At 50.6% G+C, this 26,722-nt stretch overlaps 1 protein-coding gene across 1 annotated transcript; it reads left to right on the forward strand.

Moving 5' to 3' along the window:
• The first annotated feature begins 5,349 nt into the window (after positions 1 to 5,349).
• Positions 5,350 to 26,722, forward strand: mrps7 (mitochondrial ribosomal protein S7). Its single transcript, XM_070874228.1, has 3 exons — positions 5,350 to 5,436; positions 20,580 to 20,747; positions 26,109 to 26,722. Exons 1-3 carry the CDS (start codon positions 5,386 to 5,388, stop codon positions 26,328 to 26,330), a joined length of 441 nt encoding a protein of 146 aa, XP_070730329.1. The 5' UTR covers positions 5,350 to 5,385; the 3' UTR covers positions 26,331 to 26,722.

A 26,722-nucleotide genomic window follows, 5' to 3' on the forward strand; every position in this document is an offset into this window, starting at 1 on the left:
CCTTCCCCCTCCCTCCCTTCCCCCTCCCTCCCTTCCCCCTCCCTCCCTTCCCCTCCCTCCCTTCCCCCTCACACCCCACCCCCTCACCCCACCCCCTCACCCCACCCCACCCCTCCCCCACCCCCTCCCCCTCCCCCTCCCCCTCCCCCCACCCCCACCCCCTCACCCCACCCCCTCACCCGTCACCCCACCCTCCCCCACCCCACCCTCCCCCTCCCCCCCCACCCCACCCTCCCCCTCCCCCCCCACCCCACCCTCCCCCCCCCACCCCACCCCACCCTCCCCCCCACCCCACCCTCCCCTCCCCCCCACCCCACCCTCCCCTCCCCCCCACCCCACCCTCCCCCCCACCCCACCCTCCCTCCCACCCCACCCTCCCTCCCACCCCACCCTCCCCACCCCACCCTCCCCCTCACCCCCTCCCCCTCCACCCCGTCCCCCTCAACTCCGTCCCCCTCAACCCCACCCCGTCCCCCTCAACGCCACCCCCTCACCCGCTCTCCTCCTCCCCCCGCTCTCCTCCCCCCGCTCTCCTCCCCCCCCCGCTCTCCTCCCCCGCTCTCCTCCCCCCCTCTCCTCCCCCCCCTCTCCTCCCTCCCCCCTCTCTCCTCCCCCCCCCTCTCCTCCCTCCCCCTCTCTCCCCCCCCCCCGCTCTCCTCCCCCCCCCGCTCTCCTCCCCCCCCCCCGCTCTCCTCCCCCCCCCCCCGCTCTCCTCCCCCCCCCCGCTCTCCTCCCCCCCCCCCCCGCTCTCCTCCCCCCCCCGCTCTCCTCCCCGCCCCGCTCTCCTCCGCCCCCCCCGCTCTCCTCCCCCTCCCCCTCTCCTTCTCCCACCCCCAGCCCCTCTCTCTCTGTAACCGCCCCCAGCCCCTCTCTCTCTGTAACCGCCCCCAGCCCCTCGCTATCTCTGTAACCGCCCCCAGCCCCTCGCTATCTCTGTAACCGCCCCCAGCCCCTCGCTATCTCTGTAACCGCCCCCAGCCCCTCGCTTATCTCTGTAACCGCCCCCAGCCCCTCGCTATCTCTCTAACCGCCCCCAGCCTCTCGCTATCTCTGTAACTGCCCCCAGCCCCTCGCTATCTCTCTAACCGCCCCCAGCCCAACAACCCTCTGATCTCTGCACTCCTCCAATTCTGGCCACTTATGCATCCCTGATTTTACTCAACAGCAGTTTGCATTTATATAGGCAGTTGCCAATGGTCGAGCGATTAAAATCAGAGGAGGAAGTAGGCGGTCCTGGTGATGGAGCAGATACGTGGTCGGAAGCCCATTTCGGGATTAAATACGAATCCATGGTTTGATTGGTCTGGGTCAGCCTCAGACAGGTGCCAGGGAGGGGGATGGAGAATGGAGTTTGTGGCGGGGACCAAAGGCAATGGCTTCGGTCTTCTCAATATTTAGTTAGAGGAAATTTCTGCTCATCCAGAACTGGATATCGGACAAGCAGTCTGACAATTCGGAGACCGTGGAGGGTTTGAGAGAAGTGGTGGTGAGGTAGAGCTGGGTGTCATCAGCGTACATGTGGAAACTGACGCTGTGTTTTGGGATGATGTCGCCAAGGGGCAACATGTAGATGAGAAATAGGAGGGGCCAAGGATAGATCCTTGGGGGACACCAGAGGTAACGATGCGGGGGCGGGAGGAGAAGCCGTTGCAGGTGATTCTCTGGCTACGATTAGATAGATAAGAATGGAACCAGGCGAGTGCAGTCCCACCCAGCTGGACGATGGTGGAGAGGCGTTGGAGGAGGATGGAGTGGTCAACTGTGTCAAAGGCTGCAGACAGGTCGAGAAGGATGAGGAGGGATAGTTTACCTTTGTCACAGTCACACAGGATGTAATTGGCGACTTTGATAAGGGCAGTTTCAGTACATGGCAGGGTTGGAAACCGGATTGGAGGGATTCAAACACATGAGTTCCAGGAAAGATGGGAACGGTTTGGGAGATGACAACACATTCAAGGATTTTGGAGAGGAAAGGGAGGTTGGAGATGGGGTGGTAGTTTGCAAGGACGGAGGGGGTCAAGGGTTGTGTTTTTTGAGGAGAGGGGTGATGACGGTAGATTTGAAGGGGAGGGGGACAGTACCTGAGGAGAGCGAACCGTTAACAATGTCAACTAACATGGGGACCAGGGAGGGAAGTTGGGTGGTCAGTGGTTTGATGGGAATAGGGTCGAGGGAGCAGGAGGTGGGTCCATGGACAAGAAGATTTGGGGGAGATAGGAGCGAAACTAGAGAAAGATGCGAGTTCAGAGTTAGGACAGGGTGGAACGTTAGGGGAAGTTTGGCCCGGTGGGCTAGGGGAAGGAAGGGCAGACATGGCCGAACGGATGGTCTCAATCTTAGTGACAAAGGAATCCATGAGCTCCTCGTGCAATGAGCTCCTCACACTTGTTGGAGGTGAAGGGAGAGGGGTTTAATCGCTTCACTGTTGGCGGCCGTGCCTTCAGCTGCCAAGACCCTAAGCTCTGGAAGTCATAGAAACATAGAAAATAGGAGCAGTAGTAGGCCATTAGGCCCTTCGAGTCCGCACCGCCATTCAATGTGATCATGGCTGATCCTCGATCTCAACACCACATTCCTGCTTTTTCCCCATACGCCTTGATGCCTTTTGTTTCTAGAAATCTATCTATCTCCCTCTTAAATATATTCAGTGACTTGACCTCCACAGCTTTCTGTGGTAGAGAATTCCACAGGTTCACCACCCTCTTTGAGTGAAATTTAGGACCTCATCTCAGTCCTAAATTTCCTACCCTGTATCCTGAGACTGTGACCCCCTTGTTCTAGATTTCCCAGTCAGGGAGAACATCCTCCCCGCATGCAGTCTGTCCAATCCAGTCATAATTTTATACGTTTCAATGAGATCCCCTCTCACTCTTCTAAACTCTAGTGAATACAGGCCTAGTCGACCCAATCTCTCCTCATATGACAGTCCTGCCATCCCAGGAATCAGTCTGGTGAACCTTCTCTGCACTCCCTCTATGGCAATTATATCCTTTCCTAGGTAAGGAGACCAAAACTGCACACAATACTCCAGGTGCAGTCTCACCAAGGCCCTGTATAACTGTAGTAAGACATCCTTGCTCCTGTACTCAAATCCTCTTGCAATGAAGCCCAACATACCATTTGCCTTCCTAACTGCTTGCTGCACCTGCATGTTTGCTTTCAATGACTGGTGTACAAGGACACCCAGATCCCTCTGTACATCGATACTTCCCAAGCCATCACCATTTAAATAATACTTTGTCCTTATGTTTTTCCTACCAAAGTGGATAACTTCACTATTATTCACGTTATACTGCATCTGTCATGTGTTTGCCCACTCACTCAACCTATCTAAATCGCTTTGCAGAGTCTTTGCATCCTCCTCACAACTCACAATAGTTTTGTGTCATCAGCAAACTTGGAAATGTTACATTTGGTTCCTTCATCCAAATCATTTCTATATATATTGTGAATAGCTGGGGCCCAAGTCACTGATCCCTGTGGTACCCCACTAGTCACTGCCCACCACCCCAAAAAAGACCCATTTATTCCTACTCTCTTTTTCCTGACAGTTAACCAATTTTCAATCCATGCCAATACATTATCCCCAATCCTATGTGCTTTAATTTTGCACACTAACCTCTTATGTGGGACTTTATCAAAGGCCTTCTGAAAATCCAAATACACTACATCCACTGGTTCTCATTATCTATTCTATCAGTTACATCCTCAAAAAACTCCAGTAGGTTTGTCAAACATGATTTTACTTTCATAAATCCATGTTGACTTTGTTTAATCCCGTTGATATTATCTAAGTGTGTCGTTATCACATCCTTCATAATAGACTCCAGCATTTTCCCTACTACTGATGTCAGGCTAACCAGTCTGTAGTTCCCCATTTTCTCTCTCCCTCCTTTTTTAAATAATGGGGTTACATTTGCCACCCTTCAATCTGCAGGAACTGTTCCATAATCTACAGAATTTTGGAAGATGACAACCAATGCATCCACTATTTCCATGGCTACCTGTTTTAGTACTCTGGGATGCAGATCATCAGGCCCTGGGGATTTATCTGCCTTCAGTCCCATTAGCTTCTCCAGCACTATTTTCTTACTAATTATCATTTCCTTTAATTCCTCTTGCTCACTAGACCCTTGGTTCCCTTGCATTTCTGGGACGTTATTTGTGTCCTCACCCGTGAAGACAGAACAGAAATATTTATTTAATTGCCATTCCCTTGTTCCCCATTACAAATTCTCCCATTTCTGTCTGTAAAAGAACTACATTTGTCTTCACTAATCTTTTTCTTTTTACGTACTTGTACAAACTTTTACAGTTGTTTTTTATGTTCCTTGCAAGTTTACTCTCATACTCTCTTTTTCCCCTCTTAATTAATCTCATGGTCCTTTTTTGCTGAACTCTAAACTGCTCCCTCAACTCCTCTACCTCTCCTTTTAAGATGCTCCTTAAAACCTACCTCTGACCAAGCTTTTGGTCATCTGCCCAAATATTTCCTTATGTGGCTCGGTGTCAAATTTTGTTTGATAACGCTCCTGTGAAGCACCTTGGGACATATTACTATGTTAAAGGCACTATAATAAGTGTGAATTGTTACATAATTCCGGGCTGGGTATACCAATGAAATTAACTATATTACATTCCATAATCCTTTAACTTCTAATCAGGCACGTGTTATTGTATGGCCCAGGATTTACTTACTATGGGCAGTATGTGGATGAGCCATGGTGGGATAGGCTCCAGGAGCTGAATGGCCTGCTCCTATTCCTATTCTTTATGAAGCTATTTCTTGTCCAGCTTGCTAGACATAACTTTCTCCATAAACGTTCTCATCGCCACACCCTGGGCGGTACAATCCACTCAGTCCGTCATTACTCGAGGTAAATACAGCCGATAAACGCACTGAAAGCCTGTGCAATGTGCAAAAGCCAAACCAGGATGGTCGCTGCCCCTTGGGATGGCCCTTTGAGGGTGCCCAGATGATCCGTGTGCAATTGAGGTGGATGCGCCTTCACTGCCAGTAGTGGTACTTGGCAGATCGAACTGTCCCTGCCAATCCGAGCGTTCCAAGGTACTGCTGTCACTTCCCACCACACTGCACAGCTTGACTCAATCTACTGGTTCCTTAAACTTCACGCATGGCGAACTGTGACCTCGGTGTGTCCATCCCAGCACAGCGCTCCGACTGTGGAGAGGAGCATTGGCACAATTCCCAGTCAATTCGTTTGTGCAAGACTCACAAATTGGGTCTTTGTTTCTAGTTTATCAGTCCCGATCAAACAGTCAGTTCTCTGCTTTATGCTAATTTACCTTGAAGTTTACAAGTTTAAGTAGAAAACCAAGTCGATCACTTTTTTTATTCCAATTTCTTTCAGCAAATTCATCAACATGATGATGCAGGGAGGTCAGAAATTGCTGTCCAGATCGATCATGGACAAGGTAAAGGAGGGGATCTCTGGGGAATGAGGGAGGAGGGGATCTCTGGGGAATGAGGGAGGAGGGGATCTCTGGGGAATGAGGGAGGAGGGGATGTCTGGGGAATGAGGGAGGAGGGGATCTCTACCGTGGAATGAGGGAGGAGGGGATCTCTACCGTGGAATGAGGTAAAGGGAAAAGGACAGAAAAATTAGGAGCAGGAGTCGGCCGTTTGGCCCCTTGAGCCTGCTCCGCCATTCAATGAGATCATGGCTCATCTTCTACCTCAACTCCACTTTCCTGCACTGTCCCCATAATCCCCTTAATATACCCAAACCTTTCGATCTCCATCTTGATTATACTCAACATCTGAGCCTCCACAGCCTTCTGGGGTAGAGAATTCCAAAGATTCACTGCCCTCTGAGTGAAGAAGTTTCTCCTGATGTGTGTCCTAAATGGCTGACCACTTATTCTGAGACTGTGACCCCTGGTTCTAGACCCCCCCCAGCCAGAGGAAATATCCTCCCTGCATCTACCCTGTCAAGCCCTGTAAGAATTTTGTATGTTTCAATGAGATCACCTACTCAATCTCTCCTCATAGGACAATCCCCCCATCCCTGGAATCAGTCTGGTGAACCTTCATTGTACTCCCACTATGGCAAATATATCTTTCCTTGGGTAAGGAGACCAAAACTGTGCACAGTACTCCAGGTGTGGTCTCACAGGGGCCCTATATACTTGCAGTAAGATGTCTTTACTCTTATTCTCAAATCCTCCTGTAATAAAGGACAACATACCATTTGCTTTCTTAATTGCATACTGTAGCTGCATATAAACTTTGTGTATTGTGTACAAGGGCACCCAGGTCCCTCAACACCAACAATTCCCAATCTCTCACCATTTAAAAAATACTCTGCTTTTCTATTTTTCCTTCTAAAGTGGATAGCTTCACATTTCTTCATAAGAACATAAGAAATAGGAACAGGAGTCGGCCATACGGCCCCACGAGCCTGCTCCGCCATTCAATAAGATCATGGCTGATCTGATCATGGATTCAGCTCCACTTCCCCGCCCTCTCCCAGAACCCTCGACTCCCTTATTGCTCAGGAATCTGTCTAACCTTAAATATATTCAATGACCCAGCCTCCACAGCTCTCTGGGGCAGAGAATTCCAAAGATTCACAACCCTCTGAGAGAAGAAATTCCTCCTCATTTCTGTTTTAAATGGATGACCCCTTATTCTGAAACTATGCCCCCTAGTTCTAGATTCCCCCATGAGAGGAAACATCCTCTCTGCATCCACCCTGTCAAGCCACCTCAGAATCCTATACATTTCAATAGATCACCTCTCATTCATCTAAACTCCAAGGCGTATAGGTCCAATCTGCTCAACCTTTCTTCATAAGACAACTCCTTCATCTCAGGAATCAACCTGGTGAACCTTCTCTGAACTGCCTCCAATGCAAGTATATCCCTCCTTAAATATGGAGACTAAAACTGTACGCAGTACTCCAGATGTGGCCTCACCAATACCCTGTACAGTTGTAGCAGGACTTCTCTGCTTTTATACTCTATCCCCCTTGCAATAAAGGCCAACATTCCATTTGCCTTCCTGATTACTTGCTGTACCTGCATATTAACTTTTTGCGTTTCATGCACAAGGACCCCCCAGGTCCCTCTGTACTGCAGCATTTTATAATCTCTCCCCATTTAAATAATTTGCTTTTTTATTTTTCCTACCAATGTGGATAAGCTCATTTTCCCATATTATACTCCCATCTGCCAAATTTTTGTCTGCTCACTGAGCCGATCTCTATCCCTTTGCAGATTCTTTGCATCCTCCTCACAATTTGCTTTCTCATCTATCTTTGTATCATCAGCAAATTTGGCTACATCACACTCGATCCCTTCATCCAAGTCACTAATATAAATTGTACACAACTGAGGCCCCAGCACTGATCTCTGTGGCACCCCACCAATTAGTTTGTATTGTGTCCCTAACACAGATTAGACTGCACACGGAGGTTAAAATAACAGTGACCTCAGTCTTAAGACACTCCAGAGTGGAACAGGCCTTGGGGACCGGCTTATATACAGTGCTCCCAAGGGATTTCAGGGGATGCGCTCCCTGGTGGCGGAACATGGGAGTGCATGCTTTACAGACACACAACATCATTTCGCCCCCCCCCCCCCCCCCCCCCCAAGGTCAAAGTGAAAACTATTTACAAGGTGAGGCGGTCGGGAACCTTTCTTTCCCTGGTGGACCGCCTCAGTACAAATGTCTGTTCTGGTGTGTTGGCTGTACCCTCGCTGGGCTGGCGTGTTGTTGGCCCTGCAGGGCTGCTGGGTGAGCCTGGCCTTGCTGGGCTGTTGGGCGTGATGGGTTCGATTTCCTGGTCCGGGGTGGTGTCGTTGATCCTTTGGGCTCTCAAAAGGTGGTGTCTGCTGTGGGTTGTTCAGGGCAGTCTGTGAACCGCAGCCTCGTTTGGTCCAGGTGCTTTCTGCAAATTTGTCCATTGTCTAGTTTGACTACAAACACCCTACTCCCTTCTTTAGCTATCACCGTGCCCGCGATCCACTTGGGACCATGTCCATAGTTTAGCACATATACAGGATCATTCAGATCAATTTCCCATGACACAGAGGCGCGACCATCGTTTACATTTTGTTGCTGCTCTCTACCAGATCATGCAGGTTGGGGTGAACCAGCGAGAGTCTGGTTTTAAGTGTCCTTTTCATGAGTAGCTCAGCCGGGGGCACCCCTGTGAGCGAGTGGGGTCTCATGCGGTAGCTGAGCAGTACTCGGGACAGGCGGGTTTGGAGTGAGCGTTCTGTGACTCGTTTAAGGCTCTCTTTGATGGCTTGTACTGCCCGCTCTGCCTGCCCATTGGAGGCTGGTTTAAACGGGGCCGAGGTGACATGTTTGATCCCATTGCAGGTCATGAATTCTTTAAATTCGGCACTGGTAAAACATGGCCCGTTGTCACTGACCAGTATGTCAGGCAGGCTGTGGGTAGCAAAAATGGCCCTCAGGCTTTCAATAGTGGTGGTGGCGGTGCTTCCCGACATTATTTCACATTCAATCCATTTTGAAAAAGCATCCACCACCACCACCAGGAACATTTTACCGAGAAACGGGCCCACATAGTTGACATGGATACTCGACCATGGTCTGGAGGGCCAGGACCACAAACTTAGTGGTGCCTCTCTGGGCGCGTTGCTCAACTGAGCACTCACGCTGCATTGCCGTACACAGGACTCTAAGTCAGAGTCGATACCTGGTCACCACACGTGGGATCTGGCTATCGATTTCATCATTACTATACCCGGGTGTGTGCTGTGGAGATCCGAGATGAACGTCTCCCTGCCCTTTTTGGGTAACACTACGCGGTTACCCCACAACAGGCAATCTGCCTGAATGGACAGCTCGTCCTTTCGCCGCTGGAACGGCTTGATTAGCTCTTGCATTTCAACGAGGATGTTGGCCCAGCTCCCATGCAGTACACAGTTTTTTTACTAGGGACAACAGAGGATCTCGGCTGGTCCAAGTCCTAATCTGGTGGGCCGTGACAGGTGATTTATCATTTTCAAACGCTTCCATGACCATCAACAAGTCTGCGGGCTGCGCCACCATCAACAAGTTTGCAGGCTGCGCCATTTCCACCCCCATGGTGGGCAATGGTAGCCGACTGAGAACATCCGCACAGTTCTCGGTGCCTGGCCTGTGGCGGGTGGTATAGTTATACGCTGATAGCGCAAGTGCCCACCTTTGTATTTATCCCCTTGTTTTCAGCGAACAGGGATATGAGGGGCTTGTGATCGGTTTCCAGCTCAAATTTGAGGCCAAACAGGTACTGATGCATTTTCTTTATCCCGAACACACACGCTAATGCCTCTTTCTCAATCATGCTGTAGGCCCTCTCGGCCTTCGACAAGCTCCTGGAGGCATAGGCGACAGGTTGCAACTTCCCCGCAACGTTAGCTTGTTGTAATACACACCCGGCTCCGTACGACAACGCGTCACATGCTAGCACAAGTCTTTTACATGGGTTATACAATACAAGCAGCTTGTTGGAGCATAAAATGTTTCTGGCTTTCTCAAAAGCAATTACTTGTTTTTTCCCCCATACCCGGTTCTCACCTTTACGCAAAAACACATGTAGAGGCTCCTAAGAGGGTGCTTAACCCCGGTAGGAAGTTACCAAAATAGGCGAGGAGTCCCAGGAATGACCGCAGCTCCGTGACGTTCTGTGGCCTGGGCGCGTTCCTGATAGCCTCTGTCTTGGCGTCTGTGGGCCGAATGCCATCCGCCGCGATCTTTCTCCCCAAAAACTCCACTTCTGTTGCCATGAAGACGCATTTCGACCTCTTCAGCCGCAGCCCTACGCGATCCAGTCGCTGGAGGATCTCCTCCAAGTTTTGTAGGTGCTCGACGGTGTCCCGACCTGTGACCAATATGTCGTCCTGAAAAACCACCATGCGTGGTACCGACTTGAGTAGGTTCTCCATGTTTCTCTGGAAGATCGCTGCAGCCGACCGAATTCCAAACGGGCATCTGTTGTAGATGAACAGTCCCTTGTGCGTATTGATGCAGGTGAGGCCCTTCGAAGACTCCTCCAGCTCCTGCATCATGTAGTCCAAAGTCAGGTCGAGCTTGGTGAACATCTTGCCTCAATGGATCGTGCCTCTAGAACCAAGTGGATCCGCACCTTCGCCCCGGAAAAGTTTCCAATGCCTGGTTCAAAAAGGGAAGGAAATTTGTTAAGAACCTGGGTACATGAGGCCTTATCGACATATGATAGCGCTCGGATGTCATCCCAGTTCCAGCGGATTTTGCCCAGCCAGCTCCTTCCAAGCAGTGTGGGGCCATCGCCCGGGACAATCCAGAGTGGCAGTTCGTGCACCATGCCCTCGTAGGTGACCTTGACCACGGCGCTGTCCAGGACAGTGATGAGCTCTTTGGTGTACGCTCTCAGTTTCGTGTGGATGGGGCTCAGGGCTGGTCTGAGTGCCTTGTTGCACCACAGTCTCTCAAACATCTTTTTACTCATGATGGATTGGGTAGCGCCAGTGTCCAGTTCCATGGCTTACGGGTAAGCCATTCAATTTTACATTCAGCATTATAGGTGGACATTTTGACAAATGTGTGCACCCCATGTACTTCAGCATCTGCCTCCTCTCTGAGGCTCGAAATCGCTTTGATCCACCATGGACCGATCTTCCTCTGCCACGTGGTGGTTAGCAGGTTTTGCAGAGCTTGCAGCTCGTTGGAGGTGCCCCATTGTTCCACAGCTCTTGCAAACATACCCTTTGAAGCGGCATGAATAGGCTGAATGGAAGCCTCCACAACGTCAACAAGGTGTGAACTGCCTTGCACTCATCCTTTGTTGCGGACTCAGTCATCTGGGTCACCTGAGGCCTGCTGGCAGTTGCAGACTCATGGTTTCTGCCCTGTACATTTCTGCTCGCAAACACAGTTCCAGTTAATTTATGAACATTGCTAGCACTTGTGTGCTGAGAGATTTGTTTGGTGTTATCACTGGTGGACATAAACGCCTATGCTATCGCAATGGCCTTACTGAGGGTCGGTGTCTCTGCAGTCAAAAGTTTTCGTAGGATGGTCTCGTGGCCAATGCCCAGTACAAAAAAGTCTCTGAGCATCTGCTCCAGGTAGCCATCAAACTCACATTATCCTGTAAGTCGCCTTAGCTCGGCGACGTAGCTCACCACTTCCTGACCTTCAAATCGCTGGCATGTGTAGAACCGATACCTCGCCATCAGCACGCTCTCCCTTGGGTTAAGATGCTCCCGAACCAGTCTACGCAGCTCCTCATACGACTTATCTGTGGGTTTCACTGGAGCCAGAAGGTTCTTCGTGAGGCTGTAGGTCGGTGCCCCGCAGACCGTGAGGAGGATCGCTCTCCTTTTTGCAGCACTTCCTTCTCCGTCCAGCTCATTGACTACAAAGTACTAGTCTAACTGTTTGACATAGGCTTCCCAGTCCTCACCCTCCAAGAACTTTTCCAGGATGCCCACAGTTTGTTGTGTCTTTGCGTTGATTCTCATACTCGTCGCCAGTTATTGTGTTCCTAACACAGATGAGACTGCACACAGGGAGGTTAAAGTAACAGTGACCTCAGTCTTTATTAAGACACTCCAGAGTGAGGAACAGGCCTTGGAGTCTGGCTTATATACAGGGCTCCCAAGGGATGCTGGGATCCCTTGGGACTTTAGGGGATGCGCTCCCTGGTGGCGGAACATGGGAATGCATGCTTTACAGAAACGCAACAGATTGCCAACCTGAAAATGACCCATTTATCCCGACTCTCTGTTTTCTGTTAGTTAGCCAATCCTCTATCCATGCTAATATATTACCCCCAGCCATGTGAGCTCTTGTGCAGTAACATTTTATGTGGCACCTTATTGAATGCCTTCTGGAAAGCCAAATACACCACAATCCACTGGTTCCCCTTTATCCACTTTGCTTGTTACATCTCAAAGAAATATGGCAAATTTGTCAAACATGATTCCTCTTTTATAAAACCATGCTGACTCTGCTTGACTGCATTATTCTTTTACAAATGTCCAACTATTACTTCCTTAATAATAGACTCCAACATTTCCCAATGACAGATGTTAGGCTAACTGGTCTATGGTTTCCTGCTTTCTGTCTCCTTCCTTTCTTAAATAGGGGCGTTACATTTGCAGTTTCCCAGTCCACTGGGGCACTTCCAGAATTCAGGGAACTTTGGTAGATTACAGCCAATGCACCCACTATCTCTGTTCTGTAACCACTTCTTTTAAGACCCTAGGGTGTAGGCCATCAGATCCAAGGGACATGTCCACCTTTAATCCCATTGTGTACAGTTTTGGTCTCCTAATCTGAGGAAGGACATTCTTGCTATTGAGGGAGTGCAGTGAAGGTTCACCAGACTGATTCCCGGGATGGCAGGACTGACATATGAAGAAAGACTGGATCGACTAGGTTTATATTCACTGGAATTTAGAAGAATGAGAGGGGATCTGATAGAAACATATAAAATTATGACGGGACTGGACAGGTTAGATACAGGAAGAATGCTCCTGATGTTGGGGAAGTCCAGAACCAGGAGTCACAGTCTAAGGATAAGGGGTAAGCCATTTAGGACCGAGATGAGGAGAAACTTTTTCACCCAGAGAATTGTGAACCTGTGGAATTCCCTACTACAGAAAGTTGTTGAGTCCAGTTCATTAGATATATTCAAAAGGGAGTTAGATGTGGCCCTTACGGCTAAAGGGATTGAAGAGAAAGCAGGAATGGGGAACTGAAGTTGCATGATCAGCCATGATCTTATTGAATGGTGGTGCAGGCTGGAAAGGCCGAATGACCTACTCCTGCACCTACTTTCTATGTTTCTAGTTTGCCTAGTACATTTTCTCTAGTGATAGTGCTTGTTTTAAGATTCTCCCCACCCCCCAATAGCACCTTGATTGTCAATTTTTGAGATGTTTTTAGTGTCTTCTACTATGAAGACCGATACAAAGCATTTGTTCAAAGTCTCTGCCATTTCCCTGTTTCCCATTATTAATTCCCCAGTCTCATCCTCTGAGGGACCATCGTTTACTTTTTATATACCTGCAGAAGCTCTTGCTGTCAGTTTATTCGTCCTTTGCTGGTTTCTAAAGATTTCCCAATCCTCTGGTCTTCGTAACATTTGTTTTCAATTTGATACCATCCTTTACTTCCTTAGTTAGCCACGGATGGTTCATCTTTCTCTGAGTCTATCTTTCTCACTGGAATATATCTTTACTTATGAAATATCTTCTTAAATGTTTGCCACTGCTTATCTAAATCCACTTTAGCTAACTCATACTTTTATAATTGCCTTATTCCATTCATATTCCATTTGCCATGTACTTGCCCACTCACTCAGCCTGTCTATATCCCCTTGAAGCCTCTTTGCATCCTCCTCACAGCTTACATTCCCACCCAGCTTTGTATCATCAGCAAACTTGGATATATTACACTTGGTCTCCTCATGCAAATCATTGATATAGATTGTGAATAGCTGGAGCCCCAGCACTGATCCTTGTGGTACCCTACTAGTTACAGCCTGCCAACCCAAAAATAACCCGTTTATTCCTACTCTGTTTTCTGTCCGTTAACCAATCCTCAATCCATGCTGGTATATTACCCACAATCCCATGATCCCTAATTTTGTGTGGCACCTTATCGAATGCCTTCTGAAAATCCAAATACACCATGGTGTTATCTATTCTGCTAGTTACAACCTCAAAAAACTCTAACTGATGTCAAACATGAATCCCTGTTGACTCTGCCCAATCTTATTATTTTTTAAGTGCCCTGTTGCCACGTCCTTAATAATAGATTCTAGCATTTTTCCGACTACTGATGTCAGGCTAACTGGTCTGTAGTTCCCCGCTTTTTCTCTCCCTCCTTTCTTTATTAAATAGCAGGATTACATTCGCTACCTTCCAATCTGCGGGAACCGTTCTAGAATCTATGGAATTTTGGAAGATGACAACCAATGCATCCACTATCTCTATAGCCACCTCTTTCAAAACCCTAGCATGTAGGCCATCAGATCCAGGAGATTTATCGGCTTTCAGTCCCGTTAATTTCTCCAGCACTATTTTATTATTAATACTAATTTTTTTAATTTCCTCATTCTCGCTAGACCCTTGGTTCTCCACTATTTCCGGGACATTTTTTTGTGTCTACTTCCGTGAAGACCGACTCAAAATATTTGTTTAATTTCCCTGTCATTTCCATATTCCCTAGTATAATTTCTCCTGTCTCAGCCTGTAGAGAACCCATATTTACTTTCATTAATCTTTTCTTGTTTCCATACCTACAGAAGCTTTTACTGTCTGTTTTTATGTCTCGCTAGTTTACTCTCGTATTCTATTTTCCCTTTATCAATTTCTTGGTCCTCCTAAGCTAAATTCTAAAATCCTCCCAATCCTCAGGCTCACTGCTATTTTTGGCAACATAATGGGGTCAAGTTTCGGCCTGAGTTGCTCCTATTTTTTTTGAGCAACTAGTTTAGAATGGAGCATCTTAGAAATTGCAATTCTCGGCATTTAGTTTGCTCCAGTTCTAGCGAGTTAGAATAGTTTCATTTTCAAACAGATTTTTTTTGTCCGGCCACTTACGCCCGTTTTAAAGTTTAGGCAGTGAAAACTTACTCCAAACTAACTTAGAATGGAGTAAGTGTAGATTTTTGTACGCTCAGAAAAACCTTGCCAACACTTAGAAATCAGGCGTAGGGAACGAGAGATGGGGGGGCGGGGGAAGGGAGGTTTCCAAACATTAAACACTTCATTTTTACAAATAAAGAGCCATCATCAATAACAAATGGGAAATAAATCAACCAATAAATCAACCATAAAAAAATGTTAAAATAATTTTAAAAATCAATAAATAAAAAAATTAAGTTTCTACTCACCGACTGCGGCACCGGGAGCCCTCCAACAGCGGCTGGGATGCCCCCCCTCCCCCTCCAGTGTCTCTCTGGCTGTCAGTGTCTCTGTGTTTCTGACAGTGAGGGGGAGGAGGAGGAGCGGGGGGGGGAGGGGAGAGAGCTGGAGCGGGAGCGGACCTGAATGGGGTGGGGGTGGAAGGAGCGGAACAGACCTGGACACGGTGTGGTAGGGGGCTGCGCTGCACCAAGGGCCTGTAACGTTCCAGCAGCGGGGAGAATACTGAGGGAAGTTTTAGGCGCGGTTTTTGTTCTAAAAAGTCGCCGCAGCTCACGGAGTTGCGCCATTCTAAGCATGGGGGAAAACTTGGGCCCTATAAGCCTCTGCCTCTGATCTAATACTATCTTTAACTTCTCTTGTTAGCCACGGTTGGACCACTTTTCCTGTGGGGTTTGTTGCTTTAAAGGAATGTATGTTTGTTGCAAATTATTTATTAATTCTTTAAATGCTCATCATTGCTTGTCTACCGTCATATCTTTAATGTAATTTCCCAATCTATCTTAGCCAACTCTCCCCTCATAACTCCATAATTTGCTTCGTTTAGATTTAAAACCAGAGTTTCGAACCTCTCGGGGAGCGAGGGAGACGGGGACCTCGCGGGGAGCGAGGGAGACGGGGACCTCTCGGAGAACGAGGGAGACGGGGACCTCTCGGGGAGCGAGGGAGACGGGGACCTCTCGGGGAGCGAGGGAGACGGGGACCTCTCGGGGAGCGAGGGAGACGGAGACCTCGCGGGGAGCGAGGGAGACGGGGACCTCTCGGGGAGAGAGGGAGACGGGGACCTCTCGGAGAACGAGGGAGACGGGGGACCTCACGGGGAACGAGGGAGACGGGGACCTCTCGGGGAGCGAGGGAGACGGGGACCTCTCGGAGAACGAGGGAGACGGGGATCTCTCGGAGAACGAGGGAGACGGGGACCTCTCGGAGAACGAGGGAGACGGGGACCTCGCGGGGAACGAGGGAGACGGGGACCTCTCGGAGAACGAGGGAGACGGGGACCTCGCGGGGAGCGAGGGAGACGGGGACCTCTCGGAGAACGAGGGAGACGGGGACCTCTCGGGGAGAGAGGGAGACGGGGACCTCTCGGAGAACGAGGGAGACGGGGGACTTCGCGGGGAGCGAGGGAGACGGAGACCTCGCGGGGAGCGAGGGAGACGGGGACCTCACGGGGAACGAGGGAGACGGGGACCTCTCGGAGAACGAGGGAGACGGGGACTTCGCGGGGAGCGAGGGAGATGGGGACCTCACGGGGAGCGAGGGAGACGGGGACCTCTCGGGGAGCGAGGGAGACGGGGACCTCTCGGAGAACGAGGGAGACGGGGACCTCGCGGGGAGCGAGGGAGACGGGGACCTCTCGGGGAACGAGGGAGACGGGGACCTCTCGGAGAACGAGGGAGACGGGGACTTCGCGGGGAGCGAGGGAGACGGGGACCTCACGGGGAACGAGGGAGACGGGGACCTCTCGGAGAACGAGGGAGACGGGGACTTCGCGGGGAGCGAGGGAGACGGGGACCTCGCGGGGAGCGAGGGAGACGGGGACCTCACGGGGAACGAGGGAGACGGGGACCTCTCGGGAAGCGAGGGAGACGGGGACCTCTCGGAGAACGAGGGAGACGGGGACCTCTCGGAGAACGAGGGAGACGGGGACCTCTCGGAGAACGAGGGAGACGGGGACCTCGCGGGGAGCGAGGGATACGGAGACCTCTCGGAGAACGAGGGAGACGGGGACCTCTCGGAGAACGAGGGAGACGGGGACCTCTCGGAGAACGAGGGAGACGGGGACCTCGCGGGGAGCGAGGGAGACGGAGACCTCGCGGGGAGCGAGGGAGACGGGGACCTCTCGGAGAACGAGGGAGACGGGGACCTCACGGGGAGCGAGGGAGACGGGGACCTCACGGGGAACGAGGGAGACGGGGGACCTCTCGGAGAACGAGGGAGACGGGGACCTCTCGGAGAACGAGGGAGACGGGGACCTCGCGGGGAACGAGGGAGACGGGGACCTCTCGGGGAGAGAGGGAGACGGGGACCTCTCGGAGAACGAGGGAGACGGGGACCTCGCGGGGAACGAGGGAGACGGGGACCTCTCGGAGAACGAGGGAGACGGGGACCTCGCGGGGAACGAGGGAGAAGGGGGACCTCTCGGGGAACGAGGGAGGCGGGGACCTCTCGGAGAACGAGAGCAGGGAGGGAGCGGCATTGTCACCCCAAATATAAAGCATGTTGTTGGGCTCATTTCTCGATTCGAACTGCACCTTCAATCACATAATCAATCACATGACCAATCACCCTTAAAGCAACTCATTTCAATCAGATAGATATTCTTCCTCAACATCTTAGCATGCTTCCAGGACCAGAGATGGCGCTCTAACCCAGTGTTATATAGTGACAGACCTGTACCCACCAGTACTGTACCCCAGTGATATACAGTGACAGACCTGTGCCCACCAGTACTGTACCCCAGTGATATACAGTGACAGACCTGTACCCACCTGTACTGTACCCCAGTGATATACAGTGACAGACCTGTGCCCACCAGTACTGTACCCCAGTGATATACAGTGACAGACCTGTACCCACCAGTACTGTACCCCAGTGTTATACAGTGACAGACCTGTACCCACCAGTACTGTACCCCAGTGTTATACAGTGACAGGCCTGTACCCACCAGTACTGTACCCCAGTGTTATACAGTGATAAACCTGTACCCATCAGTACTGTACCCCAGTGTTATACAGGGACAGACCTGTACCCACCAGTACTGTACCGCAGTGTTATACAGGGACAGACCTGTACCCACAAGTACTGTACCCCAGTGTTATACAGTGACAGGCCTGTACCCACCAGTACTGTACCCCAGTGTTATACAGTGACAGGCCTGTACCCACCAGTACTGTACCCCAGTGTTAAAGTGACAGACCTGTACCCACCAGTACTGTACCCCAGTGTTATACAGTGACATACCTGTACCCACCAGTACTGTAGCCCAGTGTTATACAGTGACAGACCTGTACCCACCAGTACTGTACCCCAGTGTTATATAGTGACAGACCTGTACCCACCAGTACTGTACCCCAGTGTTATACAGTGACAGACCTGTACCCACCAGTGCTGTACATAGAAACATAGAAAATAGGTGCAGGAGTAGGCCATTCGGCCCTTCGAGCCTGCACCGCCATTCAATAAGTTCATGGCTGAACATGCAACTTCAGTACCCCATTCCTGCTTTTTCGCCATACCCCTTGATCCCCCTAGTAGTAAGGACAACATCTAACTCCTTTTTGAATATATTTAGTGAATTGGCCTCAACAACTTTCTGTGGTAGAGAATTCCACAGGTTCACCACTCTCTGGGTGAAGAAGTTTCTCATCTCTATCCTAAATGGCTTTCCCCTTATCCTTAGACTGTGACCCCTGGTTCTGGACTTCCCCAACATTGGGAACATTCTTCCTGCATCTAACCTGTCTAAACCCATCAGAATTTTAAACGTTTCTATGAGATCCCCTCTCATTCATCTGAACTCCAGTGAATACAAGCCCAGTTGATCCAGTCTTTCTTGATATGTCAGTCCTGCCATCCCGAGAATCAGTCTGGTGAACCTTTGCTGCACTCCCTCAATAGCAAGAATGTCCTTCCTCAAGTTAGGAGACCAAAACTGTACACAATACTCCAGGTGTGACCTCACCAAGGCCCTGTACAACTGTAGTAACACCTCACTGCCCCTGTACTCAAATCCCCTCGCTGTGAAGGCCAACATGCCATTTGCTTTCTTAACCGCTTGCTGTACCTGCATGCCAACCTTCAATGACTGATGTACCATGACACCCAGGCCTCGTTGCACCTCCCCTTTTCCTAATCTGTCACCATTCAGATAATAGTCTGTCTCTCTGTTTTTACCACCAAAGTGGATAACCTCACATTTATCCACATTATACTTCATCTGCCATGCATTTGCCCACTCACCTAACCTATCCAAGTCACTCTGCAGCCTCACAGCATCCTCCTCGCAGCTCACACTGCAAACCAACTTAGTGTCATCTGCAAATTTGGAGATACTACATTTAATTCCCTCGTCTAAATCATTAATGTTACAATGTAAACAGCTGGGGCCCCAGCACAGAACCTTGCGGTACCCCACTAGTCACTGCCTGCCATTCTGAAAAGTACCCATTTACTCCTACTCTTTGCTTCCTGTCTGCTAACCAGTTCTCAATCCACGTCAGCACACTACCCCCAATCCCATGTGCTTTAACTTTGCACATTAATCTCTTGTGTGGGACCTTGTCGAAAGCCTTCTGAAAGTCCAAATACACACATCAACTGGTTCTCCCTTGTCCACTCTACTGGAAACATCCTCGAAAAATTCCAGAAGATTTGTCAAGCATGATTTCCCTTTCACAAATCCATGTTGACTTGGACACATCATGTCACCTCTTTCCAAATGCACTGCTATGACATCCTTAATAATTGATTCCATCATTTTACCCACTATCGATGTCAGGCTAACCGGTGTATAATTCCCTGTTTTCTCTCTCCCTCCTTTTTTAAAAAGTGGGGTTACGTTGACTACCCCAGTGTTATAGTGCCAGACCTGTACCCACCAGTACTGTACCCCAGTGTTATACAGTGACAGACCTGTACCCACCAGTACTGTACCCCAGTGTTATATAGTGACAGACCTGTACCCACCAGTACTGTACCCCAATGTTATACAGTGACAGACCTGTACCCACCAGTACTGTACCCCAGTGTTATACAGGGACAGACCTGTACCCACCAGTACTGTACCCCAGTGTTATACAGTGACACACCTGTACCCACCAGTACTGTATCCCAGTGTTATACAGTGACACACCTGTACCCACCAGTACTGTACCCCAATGTTACAGTGACAGACCTGTACCCACAAGTACTGTACTCCAGTGTTATACAGTGACAGACCTGTACCCACCAGTACTGTACCCCAATGTTATACAGTGACAGACCTGTACCCACCAGTACTGTACCCCAATGTTATACAGTGACAGATCTGTACCCACCAGTACTGTACTCCAGTGTTATACAGTGACAGACCTGTACCCACCAGTACTGTACCCCAGTGTTACACAGTGACAAACCTGTACCCACCAGTACTGTACCCCAGTGTTATACAGTGACGCACCTGTACCCACCAGTACTGTACCCCAGTGTTATACAGTGACAGACCGGTACCCACCAGTACTGTACCCCAGTGTTATACAGGGACAGACCTGTACCCACCAGTACTGTACCCCAGTGTTATACAATGACAGACCTCTACTCACCAGTACAGTACCCCAGTGTTATCTAGTGACAGACCTGTACTCCAGCGTTATACAGGGACAGACCTGTACCCACCAGTGCTGCAAAATGCTGTCCCCAGGCACAGCCCAAATTGGGATTGTCAGACTCTGCGGCTGTGCTGGATGCTTGTCCCAGTAGATCCAGAACTGCCAGGATGCGACCCATTCTGTTGCTCTGAAATGTTGCTGTGCCAGCTGTGGACAGCAGCTGCTCGTGCACCGATATGCTGTCGTTCTGTAATTGTATTTTAATGGGGTTGGGGTTTTGTGATGTTCCAGTGCTCTGAGAGAGCTATGTGGGGAGCCGAGGAGCCCCGAATGCGATTATTGTGTGGTGTGATCTAACGAGACGGTTGTGTTCCCTAGACTTTTGAATCCATCAAACGGAAGCAGATTGAGCGTTACCACAAGGCCCCGGACTCTGAGAAGGACGTTATCGAGTGTAACCCGCACAAGATCTTCCACCAAGCTCTGGAGAACTGTCAGCCTGTCATTGGGTTAACCAGCGTCCAGCGAGGGGGCAAGTCGTACCAGGTACTCCTGGCCACTGCGGTGGGCACATGATGCCACTTTTCCTCCGCTCTTTGGTTGTAGTTTGTTTCTTGCTTCTCCGGTTCTGATTCAGTTGGGCACACCCTGTACAAGTGGTTATTCTTCAGGCACGATTGTAGGCAGCCACTGTTGCCAGGTTGCCCACTCCCTGTTACCCGGGTGATCTTGCTCTTTGCTGACTGGTGCACACACACATCCATGCGCACATTTATATACATGCGTGTACACGACTAGTCGGTGCAGGCGCACACGCTAATGTACACGTGTGCATGCACACAGATACTTGTATACAAGTGTACATACACACAAACTATCATCCCTCGTTCCCCGGGGGGCGGGGTCCCTTTCGCCCTCGTTCCCCGGGGGGGGGGGTCCCTTTCGCCCTCGTTCCCCGGGGGGGGGGGGGTTCCTTTCGCCCTCGTTCCCCGGGGGGGGGGGTTCCTTTCGCCCTCGTTCCCCGGGGGGGGGGGGGGTTCCTTTCGCCCTCGTTCCCCGGGGGGGGGGGTCCCTTTTGCCCTCGTTCCGGGGGTGGGGGGTCCACATACCCTGTTCACAAACACAAGCTTCCAGCAGAGTGAGGTGTCTGAATGCTGCCGATTTCTCCTCTGCCCACAGCCCAGCTCTCTGAGGCCTGTGGTATTATCCCAATGCCGCTCCTGCTTATTCCACACCGAGCGCAGATGGAACTCGCCACTTTCTGGCTTGTGAAACAAAGACTTGCATCTCTATAGCGCCTTTCACCAGCCCAGTCTGTCCCAAAGCGCATTCCAGTCAGTGAAATACTTTTGACGAGCAGTCACTGTTGTAATGGAGGAAACGCGGCAGACATATGTGCACAGCAAGCTCCCACAAACAGCAACGTGATAATGATCAGATAATCTGTTTTTAGTGATGTTGGTTGAGGGATAAATATTGGCCCTAGTAAACCGGGGAGAACTGCCCTGCCCTTCTTCAAATAATGCCATGCGATCTTTTACATTCTCCTGAGAGTATCCAAAGCCTCCGTTTAATGTCTCATCCAAAAAATGGCCATTCGACAATATTGTCCTTTCCAACAGTGCAGCGCTCCCTCAGTACTGCCCCTCCGACAATGCAGCGCTCCCTCAGTACGGCCACTCCAACAGTGCAGCACTCCCTCAGTACAGCCCCTCCAACAGTGCAGCACTCCCTCAGTACAGCCCCTCCAACAGTGCAGCGCTCCCTCAGTACTGTCGCTCCAATAGTGCAGTGCTTCCTCAGTACAGCCCCTCTGATAGTGCAGCGCTCCCTCAGTACAGCCTCTCCAACAGTGCAGCGCTCCCTCAGTACTGTCCCTCCGACAGTGCAGCACTCCCTCAGTACAGCCTCTCCGACAATGCAGAACTCCCTCAGTACAGCCTTTCCGACAGTGCAGCACTCCCTCAGTACAGCCACTCCAACAGTGCAGCACTCCCTCAGTACAGCCCCTCCAACAGTGCAGCACTCCCTCAGTACAGCCCCTCCAACAGTGCAGCGCTCCCTCAGTACTGTCGCTCCAATAGTGCAGTGCTTCCTCAGTACAGCCCCTCTGATAGTGTAGCGCTCCCTCAGTACAGCCCCTCCAACAGTGCAGCACTCCTTCAGTTAGACTCCTCCGACTGTACAGAACTCCCTCAGTACTGCCCTCCGACAGTGCAGCGTTCCCTCAGTGCTGCCCCTCCGACAGAGCAGAACTCCCTCAATGCTGCCCCTCCAACCGAGCAGAACTCCCTCAGTACTGCCCCTCCCAAAGTGCAGCGTTCCCACCATACTGACCCTGAACTAAATATTCAGGGGTACTTGACAATTCAGAAGGACAGACAGAAAGGAAAAGGAGGTGGGGTAGCACTGTTAATAAAGGATGGGATCAGTGCGTTAGTGAGAAATGATATTGGCTCAGAGGATCAAGATATTGAATCAGTTTGGGTGGAGATAAGGAATAATAAGGGGAGAAGTCGCTGGTGGGCGTAGTCTATAGGCCCCATAACAGTAGCTACACTGTTGGACGGAGTATAAATCAAGAAATAATGGAGGCTTGTAAAAAAGGAACGGCAATAATCATGGGCAATTTTAACCTTCATATTGATTGGAGAAAGCAAATTGACCAGGGTAGCTTTGAGGAAGAGTTCATAGAGTGTATCTGGGATAGTTTTCTTGAACAGTACGTTGCGGAACCAACCAGGGAGCAGGCTATCTTAGATCTAGTCCTGTGTAATGACACTGGATTAATAAAAGATCTCTTAGTAAAGGATCCTCTAGGAATGAGTGACCATAACATGGTTAAATTTCAAATTCAGATGGAGGGTGAGAAAGTTGGATCTCTAACCAGTGTACTAAGCTTAAATAAAGGAGACTATGAAGGTATGAGGGCAGAGTTGGCTAAAGTGGACTGGGAAAATAGATTAAAGTGTAGGATGGTTGATGAACAGTGGTGTACATTTAAGGAGATATTTCACAACTCTGAAGAAAAATATATTCCAGTGAGGAGGAAAGGGTGTAAGAGAAAAGATAACTATCCGTGGCTAACTAAAGAAATAAAGGATGGTATCCAATTAAAAACAAGGGCATACAAAGTGGCCAAAACTAGTGGGAGGACAGAAGACTGGGAAGCTTTTAAAAGCCAGCAAAGAACGACTCAAAAAATGATTAAGAAAGGGAAGATCGAGTATGAAAGTAAACTAACACAAAATATAAAAACAGATAGTAAGAGTTTCTATAAGTATATAAAAAGGAAAAGAGTGGTTAAAGTAAATGTTGGTCCCTTAGAGGACGAGACAAGGGAATTAGTAATGGGGAACATGGAGATGGCAGAAACTCTGAACAAATATTTTGTATCAGTCTTTACGGTAGAGGACACAAACAATATCCCAACAGTGGATAGTCAAGGGGCTATAGGGGGGGAGGAGCTTAACATAATCACAATCACGAAGGAGGTGGTACTCAGTAAGAAAATGGGACTAAAGGCGGATAAATCCCCTGGACCTGATGGCTTGCATCCTAGGGTCTTAAGAGAAGTAGTGGCAGGGATAGTGGATGCATTGGTTGTAATTTACCAAAATTCCCTGGATTCTGGGGAGGTTCCAGCAGATTGGAAAACTGCAAATGTAACGTCCCTATTTAAAAAAGGAGGCAGACAAAAAGCAGGAAATGATAGACCAGTTAGCCTAACATCTGTCATTGGGAAATTTTTCAGAAGGTTGTAAATCTGTGGAATTCTCTGCCTCAGAGAGCTGTGGAGGCTGGGTTATTGAATACATTTAAGGTGGCGATAGACAGATTTTTGAGCGATAAGGGAGTAAAGAGTTATGGGGAGCGGGCAGGGAAGTGGAGCCGAGACCATGATCAGATCAGCTGTGATCTTATAGAATGGCGGAGCAGATTCGAGGGGCCAATGGCCGACTCCTGCTCCTATTTGTTATGTTCTTCAACAGTTTGGCGCTCCCTCAGTACTACATGTTCGACAGTGCAGCATTCCCTCAGTACTGCCCCTCCGATAGTGCAGCACTCCCTCAGTACTGCCCCTCCGACAGTGCAGCACACCATCAGTACTGACCCTCCCACAGTGCAGCGTTCCCTCAGTACTGCCCCTCCGACAGTGCGGCGTTCCCTCAGTACTGCCCCTCCGACAGTGCAGCGTTCCCTCAGTACTGCCCCTCCGACAGTGCAGCATTCCCTCAGTACTGCCCCTCCGACAGTGCAGCACTCCCTCAGTACTGCCCCTCCGACAGTGCAGCACACCATCAGTACTGACCCTCCCACAGTGCAGCACTCCCTCAGTACTGCCCCTCCGACAGTGCAGCACTCCCTCAGTACTGCCCCTCCGACAGTACAGCACACCATCAGTACTGCCCCTCCGACAGTGCAGCACACCATCAGTACTGACCCTCCCACAGTGCAGCGTTCCCTCAGTACTGCCCCTCCGACAGTGCGGCGTTCCCTCAGTACTGCCCCTCCGACAGTGCAGCATTCCCTCAGTACTGCCCCTCCGACAGTGCAGCGTTCCCTCAGTACTGCCCCTCCGACAGTGCAGCATTCCCTCAGTACTGCCCCTCCGACAGTGCAGCACTCCCTCAGTACTGCCCCTCCGACAGTGCAGCACACCATCAGTACTGACCCTCCCACAATGCAGCGTTCCCTCAGTACTGACCCTCCCACAATGCAATGCTCCCTCAGTACCGCCCTTCCGGCCGCGCGGTGCTCTCTGGGCACCGCCCCTCCCGACCTGGGGGTACTTGTGCATGAAACACAAAAGGATAGTATGCAGCTACAGCAAGTGATCTGTTATTGCAAAGGGGATGGAGTATAAAAGCAGGAAAGTCTTGCTACAGCTATACAGGGTATTGGTGAGGCCACACCTGGAATACTGCGTACAGTTTTGGTTTCCATATTTACGAAAGGATATACTTGCTTTGGAGGCAATTCAGAGAAGGTTCACTAGGTTGATTCCGGGGATGAGGGGCTTGACTTATGAGGAAAGGTTGAGCAGGTTGGGCCTCTACTCATTGGAATTCAGAAGAGTGAGAGGTGATCTTATCGAAATGTATAATAGTATGAGGCGGCTTGACAAGGTGGATGCAGAGAGGATGTTTCCACCGATGGAGACTAGAACTAGAGGGCATGATCTTAGAATAAGGGGTCGCCCATTTAAAACTGAGATGAGGAGGAACAACTTCTCTCAGAGGGTTGTAAATCTGTGGAATTCGCTGCCTCAGAGAGCTGTGGAAGCTGGGTCATTGAATAAATTTAAGACATAGATAGACAGTTTCTTAACTGATAAGGGAATAAGAGGTTATAGGAGCGGACAGGGAAGTGGACCTGAGTCCATGATCGGATCAGCCATGATTGTAATAAATGGCGGAGCAGGCTCGAGGGTTCGCATGCTCCTATTTCTTATGTTCTCACTTCCCCTCCGACAGTGTGGGGCTCCCTCAGTACTGCCCCTCCGACAGTGCTGTGCTCCCTCAGTACTGCCCCTCCGACAGTGCAGCGCTCCCTCAGTACTGCCCCTCCGACAGTGCGGCGCTCCCTCAGTACTGCCCCTCCGACAATGCGGCGCTCCCTCAGTACTGCCCCTCCGACAGTGCAGCGCTCCCTCAGTACTGCCCCTCCGACAGTGCTGGGCTCCCTCAGTACTGCCCCTCCGACAGTGTGGCACTCCCTCAGTACTGCCCCTCCGACAGTGCGGCGCTCCCTCAGTACTGCCCTCCGACAATGCGGCACTCCCTCAGTACTGCCCCTCCAACAGTGCGGCGCTCCCTCAGTTTATGGGTTGAGTGTGTGGGGTGGGGGCGACACCCTGCTTCTTGCTGCTTCCCCGGCGGGATGTTTATTTGTTTATTGTTACAGGTTCCGACGCCACTCAAGGATAGCCGCCGGCGATTCCTGGCCATGAAATGGTTAATTACGGAATGCCGGGAGAATCGTCACCGGCGCACTCACATGGAGGAGAAGCTGTCCCAGGAGTTGCTCGCTGCCTTTAGCAACGAGGGCAGTGTGGTGAAGAGGAAGCACGACCTTCACAAGATGGCCGAGGCTAATCGCGCCTTTGCCCACTACCGGTGGTGGTGAGACCGTGCACCGGCCGGTGGCAGTCGGTGAACCGGAAGAGTGAGCTCTCCGCACCGTGCACACTGGCACTTTCTCCGTCGGCACAGGCCAATCACTCATCACACACCCAGCAGGAGAATTAACCAGTACCGCTCGGCAAAGGGACCGTACTGTCTTTATCTCCGAGTTCAAAGTGTGGATCGCTGCACAGTGACCGTGGAAAATAAACCTGTGTGCTGGCACCGTGTCTGTCCCGGGGGTGGGGAGTGATTCTGTCACTGTGTGTGTCCCGGGGGTGGGGGCGACTCTGTTGCTGTGTGTGTCCCGGGGGTGGGAAGTGACTCTGGCACCATGTCTGTCCTGGGGAGGTGGGGAATGACTGTCACTGTGTGTGAGCAGAGGTGTGGGGATGG

Source organism: Pristiophorus japonicus, unplaced genomic scaffold (assembly GCF_044704955.1).
Source record: "Pristiophorus japonicus isolate sPriJap1 unplaced genomic scaffold, sPriJap1.hap1 HAP1_SCAFFOLD_727, whole genome shotgun sequence".
Taxonomy (NCBI): Eukaryota; Metazoa; Chordata; class Chondrichthyes; family Pristiophoridae; genus Pristiophorus; species Pristiophorus japonicus.